This window comes from Manacus candei, unplaced genomic scaffold, assembly GCF_025592945.1.
Source record: "Manacus candei isolate 608988 ecotype Guabito, Panama unplaced genomic scaffold, ASM2559294v1 h1tg000119l, whole genome shotgun sequence".
NCBI lineage: Eukaryota > Metazoa > Chordata > Aves > Passeriformes > Pipridae > Manacus > Manacus candei.
In genome coordinates this window covers 3501255-3526309 of record NW_026138167.1, presented here as the reverse complement: position 1 = coordinate 3526309, position 25055 = coordinate 3501255, and the positions used below count along the sequence as shown (strand labels likewise).

The 25055-nt window shown below is 40.5% G+C and overlaps 1 protein-coding gene across 3 annotated transcripts in view; it reads right to left on the bottom strand.

Moving 5' to 3' along the window:
• Positions 1 to 178: 178 nt before the first annotated feature.
• The window catches only part of UBE2Q2 (ubiquitin conjugating enzyme E2 Q2), a 47171-nt gene continuing 22294 nt past the window's right edge, over positions 179 to 25055 (bottom strand). For all 3 annotated transcript variants that reach the window (XM_051770373.1, XM_051770374.1, XM_051770375.1), the window contains 10 exons: positions 23566 to 23622; positions 21439 to 21579; positions 14105 to 14189; positions 9393 to 9453; positions 7242 to 7332; positions 6872 to 6930; positions 5596 to 5644; positions 4603 to 4698; positions 3572 to 3638; positions 179 to 1779 (listed from right to left, as the gene is read on the bottom strand). In XM_051770373.1, coding sequence (XP_051626333.1) covers positions 1748 to 1779; positions 3572 to 3638; positions 4603 to 4698; positions 5596 to 5644; positions 6872 to 6930; positions 7242 to 7332; positions 9393 to 9453; positions 14105 to 14189; positions 21439 to 21579; positions 23566 to 23622 — 738 coding nt within the window. In that variant the 3' untranslated portion in view covers positions 179 to 1747. The remainder of the gene's footprint in view (positions 1780 to 3571; positions 3639 to 4602; positions 4699 to 5595; positions 5645 to 6871; positions 6931 to 7241; positions 7333 to 9392; positions 9454 to 14104; positions 14190 to 21438; positions 21580 to 23565; positions 23623 to 25055) is intronic.

Genomic DNA, 25055 nt, shown 5'->3' with positions numbered 1-25055 from the left:
TCACGGCCCCGCCGCCTCACGGCCCCGCCGCCCCGCGCCACAGACACCGCTTCCGCTCGGCACGGCCGGGCCGCCGCAAGGGCGCCCCCTAGCGGCGCGGAGGACCCGCCCCGCCCTCACACGCCCCACCCCCGTCCCCCCCCCCTTCAGCCCCCGGGCCCCAGCACGGACACAACGCTTCGTAAAATGCTTTTTATTTATAAACTTGATGCAAGTTTACAAAGTACTGTACATTGCCAAGGAACTCTGCCAGGAGAAGTGGAACCCACACCGAAGCATGCGCCGAGGGCGGGGGCGGGCGGCGGCCGGGGCCGGGTCTGTCCCTCACCCCCCGCCCACGGGAAGCGGTGCCAAACCTCGCCCATCGCTTCTTTCGAGCTAAAAACTGGATCTAGAAGCAAATGCACAAGGACCCGCGGGTGCCTGATAGAGAGAAGAGCACAAGTTTGATAGTCAACTAAAAAAAAAAAAAAAAACATAACAAAAACATGCTTCTGCACTTGTGGAAGTGCTTAATCCACGGAACACACCCTTAGCTTGGCCCCAGCGGTGCGAAGGCCTAACGACTAAAACTACAACCAAAATAGAGTCGATTTCTGTAAGGCAATGAAATTGTGTAAGTTCACAGACCCAGGTCCGTCTCCTAATAAAGAACAAACAGTTCCCATTAGTCTCTCAATAACAAAACCACTGTCATGACTATGGCAACATCTCTTATGCCTCTGAAGCGGATGACATGTTCTTGTACTTTATTGTAGCTTTTATATAAAAATTTTTCATTCAAGGACTTTCATCTCGATTTGTGCCAATTACTTTATAAGTTCATTAGTTTACAAATGATTGCAACAACCCGTTAATAAAATGGAACACCTAGAAAGGTTTTTAGTATTTTAAATAACTTCAAGCTTCATACTGCGGCTCTTCTTGTTAAGGAGGTTGAGCCAACAAGTAGCAGGAACAGCCCAGCAAGTTCTGATGCCCCAGTGGAAGTGACTAGTTACAAGGTTTTATTGGCACAGCCTTGCTCTGCATAAAAACAAACAAACAAAAAAAAAAAAAAAAGGGAAAAACCCCCAAACCTAAACAAAAAATTAACATAATCTAAACAAAGAGCATCTTTTCCAATAAACAGTTCATATTCTCATACAGCCATGAAAAATGTTTAATGACTTAACATACATGTGTTTTTCCTATATCATTAATTTGGAAATACTACAAACGCTGTCATTTTAGACCAGAAAAAACTACTGTGATTTGCAAGACCTGACATTTCCTAAAACAGTATTAAACAATGTATTAAACTTCTTGGCTTTAAATGAAACAATACAACGCAAGTTCTCTGCAGTCTGCATTTTGCAAAAGGTAAGAAATACACAAAAGTGTGTGAACAACTCACTCCTACTGAATGATCTTTAGTAAGTTTGTAGCCTGCTGTAGGGAGAGCTTATGCTTTCAAATAAAAAAAACAAGGAGAAGGGAGGGCATGGCCCAAATATGCTTAATCCATAAGAACAAATGTGGTAAAGGCCCAAACTGCTCAGTCCAGATACCTACGGAGAGCGGAATGGTAAGGCTGTAACTTATACTGTATGTGTCAGTTGACAGATTATCCACTAACTTATCTAATAGCTAAAGTCCTCAGTACAGCTGTTATAGGGGCACTCATAGCTTGAGTCTGTGTGTTGGAAAACATAAAAAAAGAGCTTGTTTTATTGACATTGGTCCAGGTAGACAATAGTCCTCAGCGTTAGCCATCTTCTTTTGGAGGAGTGTACCAGCCTGTGGAGAACAGAGACATGTTAGGGACTGACACTGCTGGTCCAGACCATCTTACCCTCTCATCTGTGGGAGAAGGAAGCCTAACCTGGCTCCTCCCTTCCCTCTTAATGTAGGCCAGCTCAGTGAGACCCAGTTCCCTAAATGCTACTGGTCAGCAGTGGGACATGAAGCATGTGTAAAGGATCAGACCCAGTCCCTGAGAGTGCAAATTAAATATATCCAAGTTTGGGGGGGTTTGTGGCAGCAGCTATCCTGGACAAACTGGACACCGACAAAGGAAGCTGCTGAAGGAGGAACACTGCTGACAAAACTTAGTGGAACAGAGGTAAACCTCCCAAGCCTTCAAGCCACTTAATGCACAGACATACAAACACAACTACACTGGGACACTTATATAAATCCCATTTTGTGTACTGTGGAGTTAGGCATGCACAAGCAGTTGAACAGTTTATCCTTTTTCTGCAAATCTTCCTGGAGGAATAAGCTCTGAAATGTCAGTTGAATAACTGGTCTCCTGACACAATTTGGAATGTTTAGTAGGCTGAATCATACCTGATCAAGAGTGCACAGCTTCTTCTAGCCACCTCCACAGCTCCAATCTTAACTCTCCCAGCCCCTATAGCAAAACTTCCTCTAAATGTGTATACACCCACTATGGAGCCTATTAATGCCATCCCAGAGAGCAGGCAGCAGGTCTAAGCTAAAGACACCTTTCCCAGCAGCATTAGGTGCTGTGAGTGCTTTGTGTACAGCTCTTGATGCAGGAGTGATCACTAGCCTAGGCCAGCACACAGCCAGAAGTAAACAGACAGCCATGCTGGCCTTTGTAGGGAACTAAAATAGCAAAAGGCTGTTCATGGCAAGATCAAACTATCATAACATTGGAAAGCACATTAAAGTCATTATCTTTGACCTTCCTCCCAACAGCAGAGAAGGTGTTATGTTCCATTTTAGCTGCAGGGAAACTGAGGCTCTGACTGCAGTCACACTGAAACGCTCCCTTGTGTTCACAGCAACACGAACTCCCAGAGGACACTGCATCCAACCCAGATCAGAGAACGTCACAGAAGAGGTAACTGGACTAACTCCTGAATCACAAGACCAGATACCAATTCTGCTGACTACCTTTACATAACCTGTAAGCTACTTAAAGCTTTTAAAGCCTCAGGTCATTTATTGTCTTCTCATACTGGCACAAGTAAATGCAATTACACCTGAAGCAGTTTTTTATGCAGCAGAGAGACTACTGCAGAGGGTAAAAACAGGGTAAAAAAAAAAAACCAAACCAAAAACACAGGTGTCTCCCTATTCTGTTGTACAGTTTTCCATCCAGGACATCTCACTTGGACTTCTTGTATTTTTTTAGTCTCAGGTCTTTCTTTCCATTTTATCTCTTCCATAATGATTACTGCACTAAGGTCTTGCCACGTTGAAACAAAGCCTTTCAAGGAAGGGACAAGCTCCCAGTAGATATTTCAGTAATAAATAAGTCCCTTTTAAAGCTACAGTAACAACAAAGTTCCTAGACCAACTGGCTGAAAACAAAATGGAGCTGCCTTTCAAGAAACAGTAGAAACACGTGGAAACATTTCATGCAAACTGGAGAAGCTGCAATGATTGCAGTCAAGTTCCTTTAAGCACTCTTGTTTTCCTAGTGCAAGAGGAGAAGGAAACACCATTTATGGTCTTCCCAAGCCAACATAAGACACTGTCACTTCCAGTCTCTCTGTGGTCAAACACCAGTTCCCAGGGTGCTCTGCAGACAAGGACAAAGTCACAAGAATATACATACCATTTTTCTCATGGATTTGTACTAGTGACTTATAGGACTGCTGTGCTCTTGCTAGATTATATTGATTCTGAAAGGAGAAAAAAAACCAACATAAAAACCTGCATCTAGACATGGAAGACTTAAGAACAGTTCTTCTACAAGGAAACTCTACAGCGGGCTTACAAATAAAACCCATGCACAATGTTGGAACGTTTCTGGCTTTCCAGTACAAGGTTGTCAAGACAAATATCCTATTTTCTCATTTCTCCTCTGTCATAATGACAGTATTTTGTAGAGCCCTGCTGCTGGGAAGGTCTCTCCTGTCAGAAGGTTCAGACCCTGGGGTGAGTCAGAAGCATGTGTGAGCAGAACAGAAGGCTTCAGGCAATCCCTGCCATAACTCTGTCCTGTTCAGCTGGGTTAGTCAGAATTGTGATCATAAACTTTTACATCTTACCTGAACTGGTACTTAACAGACACCCAAGTGACAATTTTGCTGTCTTAAAAATTAAAACAATTCGAAAGCAGCATTTAATTCTTCACAATCTTTTAAGTTATGGTCTGTTACCAGCATGCACACTTGAACTGAATTGTGCTTTCAATTAATGCTGAATGGTGAGCTCTGAAGTATTTGCATGTTATTATTTTTCCCTCTCTCATAAAACTTTGCAGGTGTCTCCAGCAAGAGGAGAACTTCTTACCATGAATGTATGTAATCCTGGCTGTCATCTACAGCCCTTCTCAGAGCCAGAACATCCAAATCCTCCTAATTCTGATCCTCCTTCCCTCCCTCCCTTGCCAATGCAAGGATAGTAAAGTCTAACTACTTAAAACCCCTGCCCATCCCAAGGTTTTATCTAACTCATATGCTCATAATTACATAACAAACTCTTAATTGCCTCTAAAATACTCATACACATGCACGAGACATCAAGACAACTCAAAATGCAAATATATTTGCAATGACAATTCTGTCATTAAACATCTGTGCAAGTCAACAAAGAAATGGAAGCCTAACAGTGATTTGTGTAATTGATAAACAGCACATTTACCTTATTGGCTCCAAACTGTACTCTGGCTTTTCCTTTGACTAAAGTGGCATTGATCTGCATGATGACTGATTCTATTGAGTAGGCACTGCTCCAGCCCTGGAGGAGGAAGGGAATTTTAACATGTAACATGTACTTGTTTCTTGTGCTCACACTGTAAATCTATTTTGGAATGTGTGCTTTGGGATTATTTTTTTTCCTGAACTCCAGTTTTACTTTTAACTACTTGTTTTCAGTTAACTTTTATTTTCCACAGAAAATCTGTAAAATGATACACAGTATGAGTACTAAGAACTTGTAAGGAAAATGAAAAGGTTGAATCACACATTTCCAAAATACAGCAAGACAGAAACAAAAAAGCTCCATTCCTACAGCACTTACACATTTTCAGCAACATCACAACAGAAATTACAACTTCTTGTTCCAAGAAGCAGAAAAGACTGATATCTAATGAAGTAATTCATTGAGCTGTGAGAATTTTGCTCCCACAACTACTATTGCTCATCCCTGCCATTGCTCTACCTTCCAGTGCTCACAAGAGCTTCTGCCAGAGCCTGCAGAGAGTTACTTCATTCATTTATTTAAAATCAGTCTGTCTACACAAGAATAACCTATGCCTAGAATCTCCTGTATTCCTCCCTTCTCCAGAACTGACTCTGTGCAGTTGAAGAGACTTCTGGAAAAGAAAACAATGTGTCTTGTTCCCCAGAACTCCCTCTTCACACTGGCTTCCTCACAGAAATTCTGAGAATGCAAAGGTGATGTGCTCTCACTTCTTCTGCCTCTTCCTCAGATCTCCTGTAAGCCATCCAAGGTAGAAAAGAAGATCTCACACAAGATCTGCAAGGCAAATCTTGTGGGACTGAGGTTTATTCCACCATGCTCCCTTTGGAGTAATTTATTCCACACAGGAATTCTTCAACTCAGGGAAAACACCTATTTTTATTATTTTAAAGCATGTTTTGTTATTATCCAGATAACAGAGCCTGTATTCACCTGTTTAGTAAGAAGTTCCATGCATAATGCACCTCCACCTAGGACATACCTAGAAACAAAGGTGAAAGAAAATATATTTGACATCAGCAGTTAGTAAAAAGATGCAACTGCTCACTGCACTTTAAGCTCTTGCCAGCTCGTTTGTTAAATTCCTTGTTCATAAAGTTGAAACGCCCTTTAACCAGAAATATATTGTAACTAGTGAGCCATGTTATACTCTTAAGCAAAGAAGATTAGCATTATGAGACAAAAAAAAAATTGTTTGCTAACTAGACTTGGTTAAAACCAGTGACTAATCTAGTGTGCACAACTGCTCAGAGACACTGGAAAAAAGAAAAGTTGCTTTTTATGGCTACGCTACATAGGACTGATGAGTAGCTTAAAAAAGCCAACAACAGTCAATTCTGTAAAGAAATTTAACACAATTTCCAACAATATGGGTGCACCTATAAATCAAATGAGATAAAGCAGATCTTTGCTTGCTCTTTCCCTATAAACTCCTTTCTAATTTCAATAACACTTCATCATGCATTGTGCTGACTGGGACTCAGCAGAAGACCTGAGCACCACAAAACCTGGACCAAGGGAGTAGAACTGACCACTCCCAAAATGTGGTCTGCTCTAGGGTCAAGGCATTCAAACCATTCAGAGGGAAATGACTGCTGAAAAGCTATTCTTTGTTTCATTCTACAAAGTCCAAGTAGAACAAAACGAGAATCCAAAGAGTGTTTTCTGGTGTTTGGCTCTGCTTGTTTAGTTTAGAGACAGCAGCACCCCTCATGAATGCTATTTAACTGCACTAACCATGGCTTGAATTCAAAAAAGACACACAGCAATTAAAATCAAATCAGGATCAGCTATCACAGACTGCATTTTCAAATGCAGGTATCATTTTCTGTCACCAGAAGATGCATAAAAGCCTTGGAAGGTGAATTTAATCTTCTCTCCATGCATATATAAAAGTTTCTGTGCCACAGACAGCACTTCAAACATGCTTTAGATGACATTTGGAGCATGGTGTCCATTAAATGTAGTGGGCTTGGATTAGCATTAAAGGATTTTTACACAAAATCTTTATGGCAGTGTTACAGCAAGAGAGAACCAGTTAGGACTACACAGCAAATTTAAGGCAACACAGGGATCAAGACCCATTCAAAGCACCAACTCAACCATCCACAAAGAGGCCAGTTCTGGAACAGTAGGGCAGGCACAGAGTTTTTCAAGTTGTGATACTTTTACCACCAAGTACAATTTCTGTAGGGCAACTCAAACCTACCCTCCTGTGAGCACAGGAGACACCACTCGCACAAAGGGAGGATCAAAAGGGAAGTTATCCTGAAAAGAATAATAAAAAAAAAAAAACACAACAGGTTAAGAAATTATTTCCTAAGCAGAAAGTATTTCAATAGCCTTATCTGGCAAATCAGATTTGAAATAGTGCAATTTTTCAGTTCTGTCAAAAATCACTTTTCCACAGTACTGGAAAAAAAGAAGCATTTTCTGGGAAGCTTTAGTGCAGTATCCTTCCCCCCCCTTTTTTATGCTACAGATCCATTTTTACCCAAGTAACAGCTGAGGGTCACTTCACTCACTTTCCACAGTAAATCTCAAATTTAACCACAGCATTTCTTCCCCCAGACACATACCTTAAAAGAGAAGTTGAGTAAAATGTACTCTACACCTTCTTTTTCTTTTAAGAACTGAAGATCACTATGCAGTGGGCTATCAGGGTCAACCCTGTAAGAGAAGCAGGGGGGAGATCCTGGATGTAGTTAACATTTTCACTACCTGTAAACAGGAATTCTTCTCAAAGACTTCCTTTATGTAATTACAGTTTACAAACTGAAATCTAAGGTGAACTCTAGAAAATTCTTGCTTCTTTTACAAAGTCAACACTTTGCCATGAGGTCAGCCTGAAAGCTTGCTGCAATGCACTACATTCCCAATGCTATCAAGTGTTATTTAAACACAGCACAAAATAAGCTGTTTATTTGAAGAGAGCACTTTTAATTCTCTTCAGTTCACTGGAAATCTATGTTCAAAAAAAGAGGGGAAAAAAAATTAACAGGAGAACTGTAGTCATCTAGTTTTCAGCACACAGTTAGTGAACCCTTTATGGAATATGTAATTGTAGTTCTGCATCAGCTGTTAAAAGTAATTTGCATCAGCAGAAATACTAAATCCAGCAGCTTCTGCTCAGCAGAATTTCAACAACTGGTTATGGCAAAATGCTGCTGATGAGCAACCTGACCATTAATTCAGTCACTACTGGGTCAATCCCACCCAAGCTCTGACACCCCATCAGCTTTTAAGAGAGACTAGTCAAAAAACACCTGCAGGAAGCCCAAAGTACACATTAAAGGGACTGACAGGCTATTAAAGCCAATCCTCTGCTACAGGTGGAATCACAAAGTTATGAGATCCCATTCCAGAATTACTTGGGCAGTTTATCCCCATCCTTCCAGTCTGAAGTTGTTCAGAAGAAAAACCTTCAGTGCTTAGAAACCTCTCGTTTCCAGCCATAGCTTGTCAGTGTGACTTGTTCTAGTTATAGTGCTGCTCCTCACTCCAGTGGGCTCTTTTATCTGACATTTACCCCCTTGGCCAGGCTGCACAGTTTGTTTGTTTTCAGACACTTTTTGCCGTGATGAACAAACACAACACTTATTCTCTTAGTCATTCTGGAAAGCATTTGCTGCATCCAGCCCATTTTCTCTTTCTTGAAGGCAGAAAATGAGGCCTGTTCACAGCACTCCAACAGAGGTTTCCAACCACTGCACAGTGGTTTGAGCACTTTGTTAGAGGTGCTCGACAGAAAAGGCCTCCTGTTACATGACACAGATTTTTCTGACACGTCATTCCTGCCATTTTCAGCTCCAAAACATTCACAAGCCCCTGATTACGCTGAGGAGGAAAAAAACCTGTGTTTCAGCAGCTGGTGGCCCAGCTGTACAAGTCCCACCCCTAGGACAAAGCAGCAACTCTACAGGCAGGTCACCACTGTGCTGGGACAGCCACATCCTCGTCCTGATTCACCAGGACAGACCTCAACTGAGGAAAGTTCTTTCATCCACTGCCATCTTTGGCAGCCCCCCAGCATGGTTTGGGGAGGCTCCTCCTTTCTACAGGGTACCTTGTGTGATGGCAGATGGTCTTCCTACCAGGAATAATTTCAATATAACACCCCTAGGATTACAGTTACTGGACTATGGACACAACAAGATGAGTTATGTACTGCTTTTCATTGTGTGTACGAGGAGATGAGAGAAGACAAATTATATATAATTATGTAACTCACATTTGTGTGATATCTAAAAGTTTCAGTCCTATGTCTGTTCAACTGTAGAAATAAAGAACTAATGACACTAAGACAGTTCTGTTCCTTCTTACATCTTGAATGAAACTAAAAATTGCATTTTCTTGACATTAAAAACAACTAAAAATAAAACCATCTAAAAACTCCAGAAAAAAAAACGTTCATCATTTAAGGTTTCATATTTTGGAGCAGTTTTAGAGAACTGAACAGTAATGACAGTTACTGGATTACACACTGTGTTGGCAGTGCAAAGAGGGTTTGTCTTTTTGCCAGCTCAGTTACTACAGTTCCATATGTACACATTCCTGTATATCAGAATTAGAGCCACTATTTAGTGGTTATAGTTACCATTACTACTTTTACTACTGTAACACACTATTTTATATGCTCTGGCTAGAGACTCTCATTTATCTAAAGTAAGAATCTCTGCAGCAATAATAAAACAGATTGTTCAGAATATGAAAAAACTTGAATAACTTACTTGAGAAGCTTAACATGCCATTCATACAAGCTGTCATTTACCAGTTCCACTGAATATATCCCTGTAGAAATATTAATGGGATTAATTATGCACTAAAAGTATTACAAGGTAAAACACAGCAAAACCATTCTTTGCATTTAAGTACAAATACTGTCAGTAGATGTAAGCAATGGGTAAGATACTGTCACTGCAGCACACTCTTCCTCTACTACAAATAACAGAAGCACTTCTGAGCAACTACAAGGAAAAAAGTCTTTTCACTTCCATAAAAAAAAAATTAATCAAAATGGTTTTTTGACACCTAACCATTTCCCCTTCAGACTTTCCACAAGTCCAGCTTGCTTTTTACTCAGTCTATTTTACACCCAGTACAGGACCAACATGCTTTTAAGACAATTAACACACAGTCTGAGTATGCAGCACTGGATTTCACAGGCTCTCATCTGCACTGGCACACCAGGACAGGACACTGGACAGGGTATGGAGCAGAAACCCAGAAGATACTTCATGGGATGGAGCACATTCCCAACAGCTGACTGAAGGAACCAGAGAGGTGCACTGAGGGAACTGCTCTCTGTGGGAGCCAGCTGCTGATTTCCAGTGGTCTGTTTGTTTTAGGGATGTTCCACAATAGTTGTGCATTCCACTCACAGGGAAGGAGGGAAGTTATCTGCCATTTGCTTGCATATTCAAGCTTCCTCTCTGCATAAACTCACAAGCAGCCCAGGAAAAAGCCATAAATCTTTACCCATTAGACAAGATTTAGAACATAGTATCAGTCATGTTCTAAAGTCTAATCTCATCCCTCACAGACTATTCATGTATATACACTAAACCATTAGGATTAAAACTTGTTACCTGGCCTAATATTTAACAGCATCTCTGCTGCTGATGTAATTATTTGGAAAACATATGCAAATCAGGAACCTGCCAAGGATTTCTGAAGGCACTACAACCACCACAGTGCAGTCACCACATTCCCTCCAAGGAATGGCATTATCTATTTCTGAGTTTTATTACTCCAGAATAGAGATCATCTTGCAGTCGAAACTTAGAAGCGTTGGTGCTTGGAGTACAGATGACATTTCAAACTGTCCAGACACCCTTATTTCTAAAGCATTTCAAAACTCAGTAAATGAGGTAAAGAACTCGTGCCTGTTTCTCCTTACTGAGTGGACAAGGTAGCACAGCCAAGAGCATTGCTGCAAAGTTTTCTATGTCTAGAACAACAACTCAGGCCTGAACACTCACTCAGCGTCCTCTCCATGTCCCTTGTAATCAGCAGCTGGTTCAGAGACACAACATTTCTGTTCCAGGATGAACTGAAGGAGCTATTAAGGCCTTTTTCCAATTCCCCAGACCCAAGGACACTATTTTCTGACTGACCTTCATGTAAGTGGAAGTCGGGAATTATAAGAATTTCAATTTGTTCTGCTCTGATGTAACAACGAGAGGGTTGACATTCAGAACTCTGCTCATTGTCAACTGCCATCCATGATGAATCTATTCCACTGTTGTATCCAGAATATTTTCTTCCACCTGCATCCAAATGGGAGTAAAGGCTGGAAGAAGCAGCCTCTCAGTATTCCAGCTTTGGCACCAGCATAAGTATAAAATACTTATGTTGGAACAATGGAACGAGTTACAGTGAGGATCCTGACACTACCCTAAACAACAGATCCCAAGAGAACTTCAGTAGCTTGTTCATTCACTAAAGCCTCCAGCCCTACTCCTTTCCATTCCTCCCATCACCCCTGAAGTTCATGGACTGATCCTTCAGCTCCAAGGAAGGAAAAAAGTTTCTGTCAAGAAGTATTTATCTGATTAACATCAGTTTCTGAGGGGTCCTTCAGGTAGGAAAGGAATCAAGGTAGGTTCCTCTCAAACACACACTTTCCCCGTGCTTAAAGAGGTTTTTTTTTGTTTTATTCCTCTAAGAGGCCATCTGTAGAGGTGATCAAATAAAAACAAGCACATAGAACCATGCAAGCAAAAAATTAAGTAATTAAAAGGGAAGAAAAACAATTCATTCCAAAATAGAGGCATTATTTATGACAGCTTTACTACATCTAGAAGTAACTCCTGTACAGTCTTTGGATAAAAGCAGTGAGTGGACATCACTACATATGAACAACACAGCTGCTAAAGGTATAAAAAGATTTCATTTGATAGCTCTAAATTCTTTGTTCCTCCCCTTCCTTTCCCAATCTCCCAAATTACATTAAGACCCTTGTGAATCTCCAACTTCATATTTGGAACTTGGCAAGACTTGCATTACCTAAACAGGTTAATGAAACTGTCTAATTCACAGCAGAATAAATTTGCTGGAGTGCTTTTTGCTTCTGTTAGCTCATATGAAGATTATTTTTGGTTTCTTTAAGGGCAGTCCCTCACCTAGACTGCCCAGGTATAAGGAACTTTGCTGTTCAGAGCAAGCTTGTCATCTTTTGCCTTAACTCCAACAGTATTATTTCAATTGATAAAGGAACTTGAGTTCTAAAATGGATACTACCCTCAAGACACTTCTGCTGTTGAAGACCTCACTGTGTGTTTTAATACTATTTTTTTTATAAAACATTTTAACAGAAAATAAAAAATGTAAAGGACTATTGCTACAAATATTATTCCCTTCAGAACTCCCAGTATAGTCCTACTGTCAGTCCTAAAAACATGTAACCTCACACAGACTAAATAAAGTGATTCTTTCCCAACTAAAAATCAGGCTTAGACTTTCTGCCTTGTGTTATGAAAAATGAAAGGAGTGTTAAATTCCTTTGCAACTATTACCAGAACCTTTAAGTTTCATAATGGTTTCTTTTGTGTGTTTAATTTTGGAAGAAATTAAATTAAGGTAAAAATGGTCCATGGAACAAGTAGTCAGAACAAAAATGACATTAAAAAAAGCCAGTTACCTACCATACCCATGGTGACAGTTATCTCACAAGAGGCAGAACTAGGCTATAAAAGGTTTTGTGCACAGCAAAGAACCCATCCTTAAATTGCTCAAGGTCAAAGGCTAAGTGAAGCCATAAGGAGTGAATGTAGGTAAGTTTTATAACAAACAGTACCATTTACTGGCAAAATTTAGTAAGTGTGTCAGTAGAACAGTGTTTCAAAGCAGGATTACCACCAGCTTTATAGTGCCAGCCTCCACCTGACACTGCTTCATTAACATGCTTTAGAGATGAACATGAGGCACCCAGCTGCAGGCTTCTGACATATTCCCAGGTCACAACCTACAATCAGTTACTACACTCACACTTTGGAACCTCAGCTTTCTGTACAGTTTAGCAAGATTTGCTTTTCCTCATAATTCAGCCTTTTGCAACTAGTTAAGAGCTGTTATTAATCCAAGGCCAAGAAATGGCATTATTAAACAGCCTAAATCCTCACCTCACACTACACCAACTGCAGGGGCTCCTGTACCACCTCGTGAGGAAGCTCCACACAACCTTTACAGGCAGGTGGGTTTGGTACAGCCAACCTTAGCTCTGATCACAAAAACAACCCTGAGGAACACAAATGGGCAGGAAAGGATCCCTCATGACTTAATACAGATCTATTTCCAGGCTCTTCCCCAGACCCACTAATCCATTCCTCAGCGGATGGCTGGTGATTAGGGCACCCTGGCAAGCACTCAGCTGCAATAAAGCCTAAAAGAAGTAGGCTGTGTTAGATCAACACCAGGTACACTGGGTTACCTACTCAAACTTCTACTTTGGACATTTTACCACTGTCTGCAGGTACTTCAGCACATAAAACAATTTACTAGGAGTTAAATATGACAAATCAAAGCAGGAGCCTATAGGCTCTTCACCTCTGTCCTTATACACAAGATTGAAATGCTGTTGCCAAGGGAGATTTAAGTCCACTAGAAATAAATCTGGGGAGAAGTTCAGAAGAGTAAAAGATGATTAAAGTTTAGATTGACTCTCTAATGGGGCATTTTGGCAGGCCTAAAGAAATAAAAGTTGCCCAAAATCTATGTAATTTCTACTTCTTGCATGGTAGTACTCAGACAATTCAATAAGCTGATGCCTTTGCTGAGCTGGTTTAGATACAGGCCCTACAGGGAACAAATGGAACAGGCAACCACCTACCTAAAGATAATCACTGTTCATTGTTCTACCAAATTTAAAATGCAAGCTTGTTTTCTACTGTCATTTGTATAATTGTTCCAAGGAATACATGGAGCTTAGGATCAGATTAACACCACCACAAAATAACAGAAGTAACAGCAGCATAATTAAGGTTAAGTCATACATAATAAGTAAATCTGATGCTGTTGAACACAAATCCCTCTACAGCAAACCCTCCAGGAGAGGTTTAAGTCTCTGCCCTACACACCTTTCAGGTTGTTCTGAAAACTCAAGTCCCACAGGAGTAATCTTGAGTTCTTTGTAGTCATCCACCCCAAGAGCACTCTCATAATTACACCAATCCTACTGATTCTCATACAAGACTTTATGTAACAAAAAGAAAGAACATTTTACAGGATATGTATACCCTGACTTCTTTTCTCCACAAATGCAGTACTTTATGTAATGAGATTATATCTAATTTATCTATGTATTTTTATATATGTGCACACACAGATATATACACACACACACACATATATAGACAACAAAACACAGAAGGATTAGCAGAAGTATTTGCCAAGAGAATTCTATTAAAGTGTATTTCAAGAAGGGCAATCTGAGGCATTTTACCTGTTTTATAACTCTGTGATCTATATATATCCCTGAGTTCTTTCATAAGTCGATCTGAAGCCTGAACTGACCCAGAGACTGCACCCTGAAACAAAGAAACAAACAAACAAAAGACTCCAAGTAAGTGCAAAGTCATATTTACAAACAGCTTTATTTACATACAAAGTTACACTAACTAGAAGGTATTAACAATATATTCATTTCTGTATGGGAATTAGGTTTTTTGAAAAGTTAAACATTCTAATGAGTAGATTACTCAAAAGAAACAAGGCACTCCCTCTAAAGCAGTACATTAATATATACTACAATATGGTATAGGTAATACAAACTTTTAAGGTACAACAGGTCTTTTCCTGTAAAGGAGCTAAATCTCTCTGGCCTTTTAATTTCCAAGATGGATCCACAGTACATTTCTAACAGCAAAACATTTTGTTTTGCCTTGTGCTTTTATGCAACGGAGAAGCAAGACCAACCAGTATATTTGGAAAATGTGAACAAAAGCAATATTTATTTGCAATACATGAAAAAAATCAACACCTCCACAGAGGAAGACCAAGGTAAGTAAACCTCAAAATACTTTTTGTGATTTGTCACAGGCCAGAAACGTCTTTTTTTTTTTTTTAGAGCTCACTTCTGTATACTCAGCACCTTGAAGTGACAGAAAACCTAGCACCCAGTTTCTGAACCCAGTATTTCAGCCTGAGATACAGTGCTAAAGGGAAAGAAAAATATGGGATAAAAGAAAAAAAAAAAAAAAAGGAGACCAACTTTAAGTGGTATGCATATAAAATATATGATTGGCTCTAAAATCCCCCAGCTACTGACAAACTAATGAACACAGCAGCTACCCAGTAACTGATGTCTCCTTCCAGCAGCTGCACTAGGTGTGTTCTGCACACATCACCAGTGCTCACATTTCCATGACCCTGGTATTCAATTTTGCCTCAAATCTTCTGGGCTTTAAAGTGAGGACAGAACCTTTTCCTCATATAAAGCTGAAGGGCTTATCTTGAACAACATGATCATCAGAAGTACCTAGATTACTCTCTCCAATTCAATGCCAAAGCTAACAGGATGGATGCTGATACTAAACTTTAGATATTACCTGACTTCTCTGTTATATATTCCATCCAAAATGTCATTTTAGGTTCAAGCTTTTTGAAAAACAGAGATACAAAGTAGCATTACAAGATTTAAGATACAGAAAAGGAATGAGGACTCCAAATGAGGTAAGGTAGGTATCACCCTGAGCCCCAATGCTGTGACACTTGGGCTTTCACCAGCAAACAACCTACAGATACTTTTTGGACAGAATGTCAGAGAAGTATTTCTGGAGGAATATGAAACAGCTGTGACCATTGTCTAATACCTATACCATCATCCTATTCACCTGAAGTCATCAGTGATGTTTTATATTCTACAAGGTCTTAATTGTAGAACCAAATTATCACTTACTGATATTTAATTCTTATTAACAGTTGCTTGATGCTAAAGCCTCCACATAGTCCTGCCTTCCCTGTGCAGCAGCATCATAGAATATGCTTAGCTGCACACCAGAGTCTGCAGACTATTCTTTTAAGCCTATTCATTTTCATATTCCACTGGATAGAATTATGCAGATTACTGAAATTCCACCAGTTTTTCTTAATGGACCAATATGAAAAATGAACTTTGGAATCAAATATGCAAATAACAGGCAACTCCTTTCATGTGATTCAACAAAAGCTACATAAAGACAGTGCACCAGACCAGTCACTTCTCAGTTTACTGAAGCCCTTCTCTATAGAGCAGTATCAGATGAAGGGATTCCTCTTTCTATAACACAAGTACATGCAATTTTATGGAAAAAGCTTGTTTATATACATTATTAGCATATTACTACTATTTATGCTCACTATTTACAGAGAGATGAAAAAGAAGCATTACACAAGTTAACACAACATGTTAATCACCATTCCTTCTACAGTTGTTTGTGAGTGTCAAGGCTGAGACTCAATGTGTTGAGTCTGCAGGAAAACTTCATAGAGAAGTGTCAAGGTTCTGGTTTTCTTCTGTGCAGAGCTGTGCAATATCCTTGCCCCCTCTGCTGTGTTTCTTACTGAAAGAAGGAGTTTTCTTACATTTTTCACAGAACATCAACCTCTGCATACAGGCAATTTAAAAACAAGCTAGATGGTCAAAACCATCCTGTGGAAAACTAGTTTCCTCACTGCATCTTTATTCCATCAAGTTAAACTACTGAATTTCTACACATAATTTTGGAAGCTCATCTTGGCATATCAAAATGTGATTAACTTCTCTACTGTAGACATTTAAACGCCAAAACTTAACACACCCCCATACCCCTGACTGCCATTATAAATGCTGATAAAATGAAGTGGTATTAAAAATGAAGTTAGTGGTTTAGTTTTAGTGTGTGTAAGTAGCCTCAGTAGACCTGGTCTATAATACTGTTTTTCACCCTTTTTTCCTAGGAGCTTCTAGTTGGGCTGCCCACTCTATATAGCAGTATTAAATATAGTTACAGTTGCTACTCTAAAGAATCCATAGACTGCAAACCAGCAATCTACAATTAGGAGAAAGAGGACAGCAAGCTTAACCTCAGCAGTTTAGTACAGGAGCTTATTTTACTTGCTCTGAACTAACTCTGAACAACTTGGAGAAAGCTGGAAGAGGAAGGTAACTTATGGTAACACCAACCACCACTGCTCTAAAATACATTCTGGAATCACTTTTGGGTTTTATAGCTATTGTTAAATGCAGTTTAGAAGAAAGTACTACTTGCATCATATCATTGCATGTTATAGAGCAGGCAGGTCAAGTTTTGACTATAAAAGCACTAAAATTAAAAACTCGTTCAGTAACTCGCTGTATACAAGTTATAATTCCCAAGACTGAATTCAGATATAAATAACAGAGTATCCTTCTGGAAAAATGGGACTTGACACTCCAAGGGAGTTCAAGTTACCATTTCTGCACTTGGGAGATCAAGATTTATGGTTGCAACTGTCTTGGGAACGAGTGATCAATCATGGGATCTGACAGGTATCTGTCACATGGGGCTGATGCCATTTCATCTGAATTAGTTAACAGAGCTGCCAGACAAGACTCAGGTGATTTTTTTTTTCCTATTAAATAATCAAATAGGCACAAAAAGCCTCACTTGATCACCCTCTCCTGTACAAGCATATCTGTGGTTCTCCAGAAGAACGGGCAGGTAAGCTGGAGAAATCCCTGCTGCAGGAGGGAAACATCTTTGTGGACAACATGCCAACTGCTGAGAGCTGCAAGTACCAGAAATACCTGGTGCAGGAATTCCCACAGCCAAGACTGGGGGACAGAAATAGTATTAATGAGATGCAGCACCACAAGCTTGTCCTGTTCTCAAACTCCTCCTTTTCAGGATGTGCCTCTGCCACTGTCAGAAAGGTGACACTTGAGCAGTGCAGCAGCTGGGCCAGCACTTGCCACTGCCCAGCTCTGTCTGCACTGGGCCTCCAGAGACAGGAGGTTTTTCTCTTCCCCTTCCAGTCCTCAAAACACAACCACAGTCTGCCCCCCTCCCCAGGTTACACGAGGTAGGGGGTGCAGTTCATTGCAGTTTTAGATCCCAAGACCAGAATGTTTTCTATCTGAAAAGTACTGTCACACATCAAAGTACTACAGGAAACCATCTCACAATACATTATAGACACTAATATTATTAATAATCTGTAATATATTAATATTATAGATAATTTAGCCACAAGACCAAAAATCACCTGCTAAAACAAAACATGGAAACTTCTCCAAGATAACAAAATAAAAGTCTCAAGAGACCCAAAGAGAGCTAAAGAACACGAGATGCTCTATTGTCACAGAACTTTTGCAGTATTTGTGCAGTGTACATTATTCCTGGAAGTTACAGTAGATTCACACTTACTTCAAGGATTAGAATGAAAACAGAAATGACACCTTAGACTTCATAAAATCTGAAGACAAAAGTAGAGACATTTGAGACTTCTAAAGGAAAGTGCATAAACTCCTCAGTATGAAATGGGAAAAGCTAATAGCATTATCTAAATAAGAAAGGGATTAATCTCTAAAATGACTATGTGGGGAGAGACCTCTGAAAAGCAAGCAGCAGCAAGTTGTTAAATATTTGATGTTAATGATTCCGGTTCAAAGACCTCTTTTAACTCTAAGCAAGTGGTTCTTTAAAGTTATTACAATGTTAAGAGGAGGATTAATTCTTGCTCCAAGTTACAAACTGTACCACAAGCCAAATTTATTTCCTGATGCCAGCAAGAAGAATGGGATTAGGGATACTGCCAAGGAAGAGAACTCATTTACAAAATTAGTAGATAGACATGCTTAACTTGTATAATACAAACTCCAAAATCTCCTATGACAAAAGTCTTGAGAAGCAGAAAAACGTCTTTAACCCGTTAGAAATAAATGATGATGGGGCTGCATGCACTGCTTTCCTAAGGAAAAGCCTTTAGCACATCCATAACTTCAGCCTGTGCTGCAGCAAGGGGAGAGAGGACAACCCCTGGCTTTGGGCCAAAGAACATGTGAAGGAACTGTCAAGTCTTCTGGCTGCACTGGGCACCAGCCAAAGCCTTCCATCAGCCTTCCCATTCCCTCTTCCAACCAGCGGCACGGAAACGGCTTGGGTTCATTTTCCTGATCTCTGCTGGGGAAACAGAGAACCCCAAAACAGCTGCTGGTCTGTGTAGGGAACAGACTGTGTTTAGCCACTGCATTTAAGTTTGTGACACTCCTACTGTCCTTGAAGAAACCCACCTGTGAGGGCTGTACAGATTGAAGTTTTGCTGTATCAGGATACTGAGCAAACTTCTGCTCTCTCAGGGCACAGTTAACACCTTCTATTAAACAGAAGTCCCATGTTCTGGCAGCATGAGAGGCCACTGAAGTGCTACTAGGTGAGCTCTTTCCCAGGTCAGTAGCACAGCTATCATCTTCTGTTCCACAGCATTTAAGAGTAAACCCTCACAAGTCCTTCGAGAAATTATTTCAGCAGCGCAGCTATTTCTGGTGACCCACAAAAATACCACAGTTCCTCAGCAGCAGCTGAATACCCTGTTCCCTGTACTCAGCTGACCTTGTTTATGCACCAGCATCAACGAGAGTGTCTTGGCATGAGAAGCAGCTATTATGTAAGTTGAGTCTGCTGTTGTCAAACAGAAAACCAGCAGTGTTCATTTCAGCTCCACTAAACGTGGAAGGGGAGAAAAAGCAAAAGGAAAGGCAATATTTGCCAAATTGGAAAGAACAGACAGCAAAAGAAAATCTGCAGTTTTAAGAGGCTTCCTGCACCAAGAATGCTGACACTACAAAAACCTTCTTTCAGTTCTACCAAATTTTAGATGATGGTAAAGCAGGTCATGCCTTTCAGGCTGCAAGAGAATTTAGTTTCCTGAATAAATAAGGAGTCTTTACCACTAGATCTGAGTTATAAACACAGAAATACACAGAAATTCAACAGGTATCTTCTCAAACTGTGAACATTTAAGTTTAAACAAAAGCAATAAATGACTGTTGCATTTATGGTTAGTGAAGTCTCAAAAACAGACTACACAGCAAATGCAGTTTGGCACCTTATGCTTACCTGTTTTTAAGTAATGAAATACTGGTCAGGTTTAGGTGTTGTGGGGTTATTTGGTTGGGTTTTTTTTTTTTGGTTGGTTGATTGTTATTTTTCCCCTCAGGGGTCATCATTACTGTGCACTCCCTTCAGACCATCTGATAGGTAACTACTGAATTCACACACATATCAGAGCAGTTCCCTTTAGCCAGTTACCTCACGCTGCCATTTCTGCAGAACATAAGTCTCAGGTACTTTTGACAGGTTTGCAGTCAAGTCATATTCAAAGAGCACAGGGACAGCAGCAGAACAGTGGTAGTTGAGGAACTCAGAAGCATTTCTGCTTCATTTCCTTTCAGAAGCAGATGGCTACACACTGAAACTCTTTCCCCTGGTAAAGTGTTGGTAACCAAGAGGAAGAACTTTTTCTTCTACATTAGAAGACTCAGTAATTCATGACATGAAATAGTCAAGATTCTGCTAACTAAAGGAGCCTTTTCCCTGAATTCCTATGATAACTGGATCTATCAGGGGTGCACCCAATATTAAAAGTGGATTGGCTTGGCTAGTGGCAAGCACTTCCTATATAGTTCTCACTACAAATGAAAAGAGGTTTACAACATCAATTTTCTTGAATCTAATGTAATTCTTTAATGCATTTTAGGCTTTTTAGGAGATATTTGCTGGAAAAATCATCAAGTATAAGAACTAGAACAAAAATCCAGGTGTGTTCCTTACACACTAATCCTAAATCTTATTCCTTTCCTAAACAAATATTTCCAGGTCCCTCCCCTGCACCTCACTACTGCTCACATCTTCAGCTACTGGCTGAATGAGGAACAGTACAGATTGTGTCTGGACATGATTTACATGTCTGCTCACTTGCCAAACAGCACAGGAAAACCTCTGGGCTCACACAGTGGGAGGCACCAGTTCAGGCACTTTCTTGCTATACAAGTGACTTATAAAAATCTTAAAACCCCTTGGTTGAAATAGAAGTATTGAATTTCCTGCTTTACACATTTTAAGCCTCTATGAAACAGAAGTTTTGATTTCTTTGGGAGCCAGGTTAAATAAAATTAAGGTTGTATGACATCATCACTCCCTCCTACGTGCACTTCTGAGAAGCAGAAGTGTCTCTGGAACTTGGCACTTGTGACAAAACATTTCTAAACCTCTGGAGAACAAACTTTTTTTACAACTGCCTGCTGGCAAGATCCCTCGAAAAAACTGATAACAAAGCTGCAGAGCTGCTGAAGGCCCCTTGCTTCACATCTGGCAATAAAAAAAAAAAAAACAAAACAAAACCAAACCAACCCACCACCCCTTCAGTAACTTCCATGTGGCACAGATATTACTGAAAAATAAATTCATGCATAAAATGTATTTAAGGCATAAATTCCTGGGTCCCATGATTTCTAATGTAGTTGGTTTTAAACATGGGGTTTTTTTCTACTTTAAGGGCTCAGCAACAGAAGTCATGCTCACAGCCTCTGTGCCTCCTGCTGATTCTGCAAGGAGGATGCTGTTCACAACAAAGGCACGAGCAAGAGACAGAGGGACAACCAGAGAGATACCTCTGGAAATGACACAAGCAGTTAAAGTCAGCTACAGGTGAATTTACTTGTAGATTCATAGCAGTGGGCTGGATTTGCTGAAAACCATCTCTGTTTTAGAGTCAGAAATATTACACAGAAGTATTGCAAAGTATTCCATTGCAGTTAGGATGGAATCATTAACTCACATTTAAGTGATCTTGCCTTTGATTTTTTCTGATTTTTTCTAAGATTGCAAGGTTCTCTTTTTCAATGCCTTCATCCTCAGACTTCTTCCCATCAACTGGTTCCTCCTCCTTCATATCATAGTGATCCAGATCCTCAATGTCCTACAGGATAGAGGAAAAGTTAATTGTAAATAACTGCACTGTGCTCTTTATTCAATGAAACCCTCTCCAAGAGCACTTGGAATACAGTCACATACTGCACAGCACTACATTTTTGTGATTGTTGGGTGCCATTTCTATTTTATTCTAACTTCATTCTCAGCCAAAACTGGAAGTGTAGGGAGCCCTCACACTACAAACAAAACCCAAATTCACAACACATCTCTGGTCACAGAAACAAGCACAATAAAACCTCTGCATGAAGTCAGGACTGTAGTGCATTAGCCCACTAAAGTAGGTAGAAAACAGGGCTTGAGAATCCAAAAGTACCTGAAGCTGGGGTGGCTCCAAGATGTTTCTAAAAGCAACCTCTCTTTTCAGTTCAAATCCTATCTATTCTACACTTCTGGCACACAGTTATTAACAGATCTGGCAGGGCTGCAGCAGCCCCTAAAGAAAGTTAAATATTAGAAAACTATGTGTACTTTACTCAAGGTGAACATTTCAGCTAAAGATCAGATGTAGGAATTTTGGAATTGGGACACAAAACGCTGTGGTCAAGCATTCTTGATCACACAAGCAACATTTCAGTTCTCAGTTCTAGACTGACATTGAGAAATCCTCTGCTCTGTGCTCTGACATGGGGTCATCCTGTTGCAGAGGAGCTCTGAGCTTCAGGGAGCTCAGAGCCTGGGAGGTGACTCCAGTGCTAGTTGTGGAGAGGAGGGGAAGGATGGAGCAGCCACCCCAGCAAGCTCTGCTTACACAACTGTCAGACACACTCCGACATGCAGTGCTCTGCCACACTGGGGCTACTCTTCACACACCACCTGTCTGCATGGCAGGAAAACCTGGCCATAAACCCAAAACCAGGGATGTCCTACAGCATTAGAACCACCTCTCTGGTGCCCTTGACAACACTGTTTCCTTCCACTGCAACAGACTGAGTATTCTTCAAAATGCTCCTGTTTCTCAAAGCAAGGACAGAGCCCCAGGAATCGGCTGCTTTCCCGTTCACAACTTGGACTAGTCACAAGTTGAAGATATCACGGCCACACACAAAGCCACCTGACAGCTTATAAATAACAGGCAATTTTTTTTGGTGCAAAGTAACCCAAACAGTCTAGAAGTCTGCAAGCAACAAGAGCCTTGTGTCAGCAGGTGTTCCCACCACCTTTACAGAAACACCAGCTCCAACAAATGTGTTCTGGATCAGACTAAATATGGTGAAAACAAGGTGGCCTCAAATTAATTCCAGAACTTGGTAACATTTAGGTCATTTCTAAAGGGAGACCTTTTATTCAGAGAAAGAGTTGTTTATTCTTACTACACCTTCACTAAAAACCTAAATCTGAAGTACTCAGAACAGTTCTGCTACAGTAATGCTATTTAAAGTGGTTTAGAAAGCACTTGGAGCTATTCTAACAGGTAGCAGAAGTAAGCAAAAAGGGTAGTTCTTACTAAAAAGCTCATTAAAAGGAGCACCACGTTGCCAGACAGTGACAAAAAAAGTTCAGTGTGTCCGTTTGGATGTCCTTCCATTTCCTTCAATGTATCAGAGGTAAAAACTAGCTCACCTGTTTAATGAGTCAGCAAACTGATTTACTCAGCCAGTCTGCTTCAATTTGGGAGACACTTCCAACTGTATCAGAGCCAGTTCACATGCTGCTTGAAATAGGAGTTAACAATGCAAAAACTTACTGCTTTGGCACACAATGTTATGAATTGTTTGACTAAAGCACAAACAGATGTCCAATTCTCTGTATCCAAGTACCTCACAGCTGAGATCTAGGTTTAAGAAGAAAATTTCACTAGTTTTGTGGTTGAAGTGAAAGCTGACATTCAGGTAAACATCCAAATTTTTAAATATCTTTTCTGTTGAACTCTAGGGAGGTTACATTTTACTGTTTGGCTTAATTATTAGCCAACCAATGCAGAGCAAAATGCCAAAATTCTACTAGATTAGGACAATTTCATAAATAGACATACTTCACCCATATCTTCTTCTTCCTCCTCCTCTGATGTAACTTCTTCTGTTGTTCCATTCTGCAATACAACAATGAAGTTTCTGCATAAATTCTGCTCATGTCCCTTCCTTGCAAGAACACGAGTCTACTTTCAAAGTGAAACAGTATATGTGAAAATTACACTTATCAAGGTCTGCAAAGGACTGAAGTTTAAAGTGTAAGATGCACAAAGATGCTTTCCTGCAGTATGGCAGTGAAGAGACTTTTGCATGAAGCAAAGAAACAGAATGTCACAATTAATTCCAATTAAGTTCTAAATAGAAACTTTAAATTCAGATAAGGGATATCCTATGCTGAGACAGTGACATAAGCAGCAAACACAGCGAGTGGGTTACAATTCATGATCTCTTAACCATGAAATCAGATCATGGCTCTGACTAAAATCCATCTCCATGCTATACTCTTAAAAAGAAAAAACCCAACAAACTTTATACCTCAAACATAAAGGCTTCTTTTTCTCACTATCTACAACTTCTGTGTAGCCACTACTATCATCATGTAGCCATTGTCTTCAGATTATTTGAAAACATTCCAAACCAACATACTGAGTTAATTTTTCATGGCTTTCTATTTCAGGATATCACTTCAGGCTCAGGAAGTCTGAGCTGCAGAAATCCTCAGGAGCATTCTAATGTGCTTGTCCTGTGCTTACTTATCCTTTGGAAAAGAAGGAATCACAGAATCAGGGAATCAGCTGGGTTGGAAGGGACCTCAGAGATCATCAAGTCCAACCCTTGATCCAACCCTGCTGTGGTTCCCAGCCCATGGCACTGATGCCACATCCAATATCTTCTTAAAAACCTCCAGGGATGGAGAATCCACCACTTCCCTGGGCAGCCCATTCCAATGTCTGACCACCCTCTCTGTAAAGAAATTCTTTCTAATATCCAACCTAAACCTCCCCTGGCACAGCTCAAGACCGAGTCCTCTTGTCTTGCTGATCCTTGCCTGGGAGAAGAGACCAAACCCCCCCTGGTTCCCCCCTCCTGTCGGGGAGTTGTAGAGAGTCAGGAGGTCTCCCCTGAGCCTCCTCTTCTCCAGGCTGAACAGCCCCAGCTCCCTCAGCCTCTCCTCACAGGGCTTGTGCTCCAGTCCCTTCCCCAGCCTCGTTGCCCTTCTCTGGACCTGCTCCAGCCCCTCCATGTCCTTCCTGAGCTGAGGGCCCAGAACTGGACACAGCACTCCAGGGGTGGCCTCACCAGTGCTGAGTCCAGGGGAAGAATCACTGCCCTGGACAATGCAAGGGACTAGATGGATCTTCAGTCAGACTTAATAAGGCCACTCTTATTTAACTTGCAAACTGTGTGACATGAGTTTGTTTTTGAGCTTCAGAGCACATGCAAGACTCTTCACAAAGCTCCTTCCTAAGATCACAGGCCCACTGCCTTGCACTTGCACTGCTGTGTGGGTGTTCAAAGCAGAGACCTGTAGGATTACAATTTGGCACGTGAC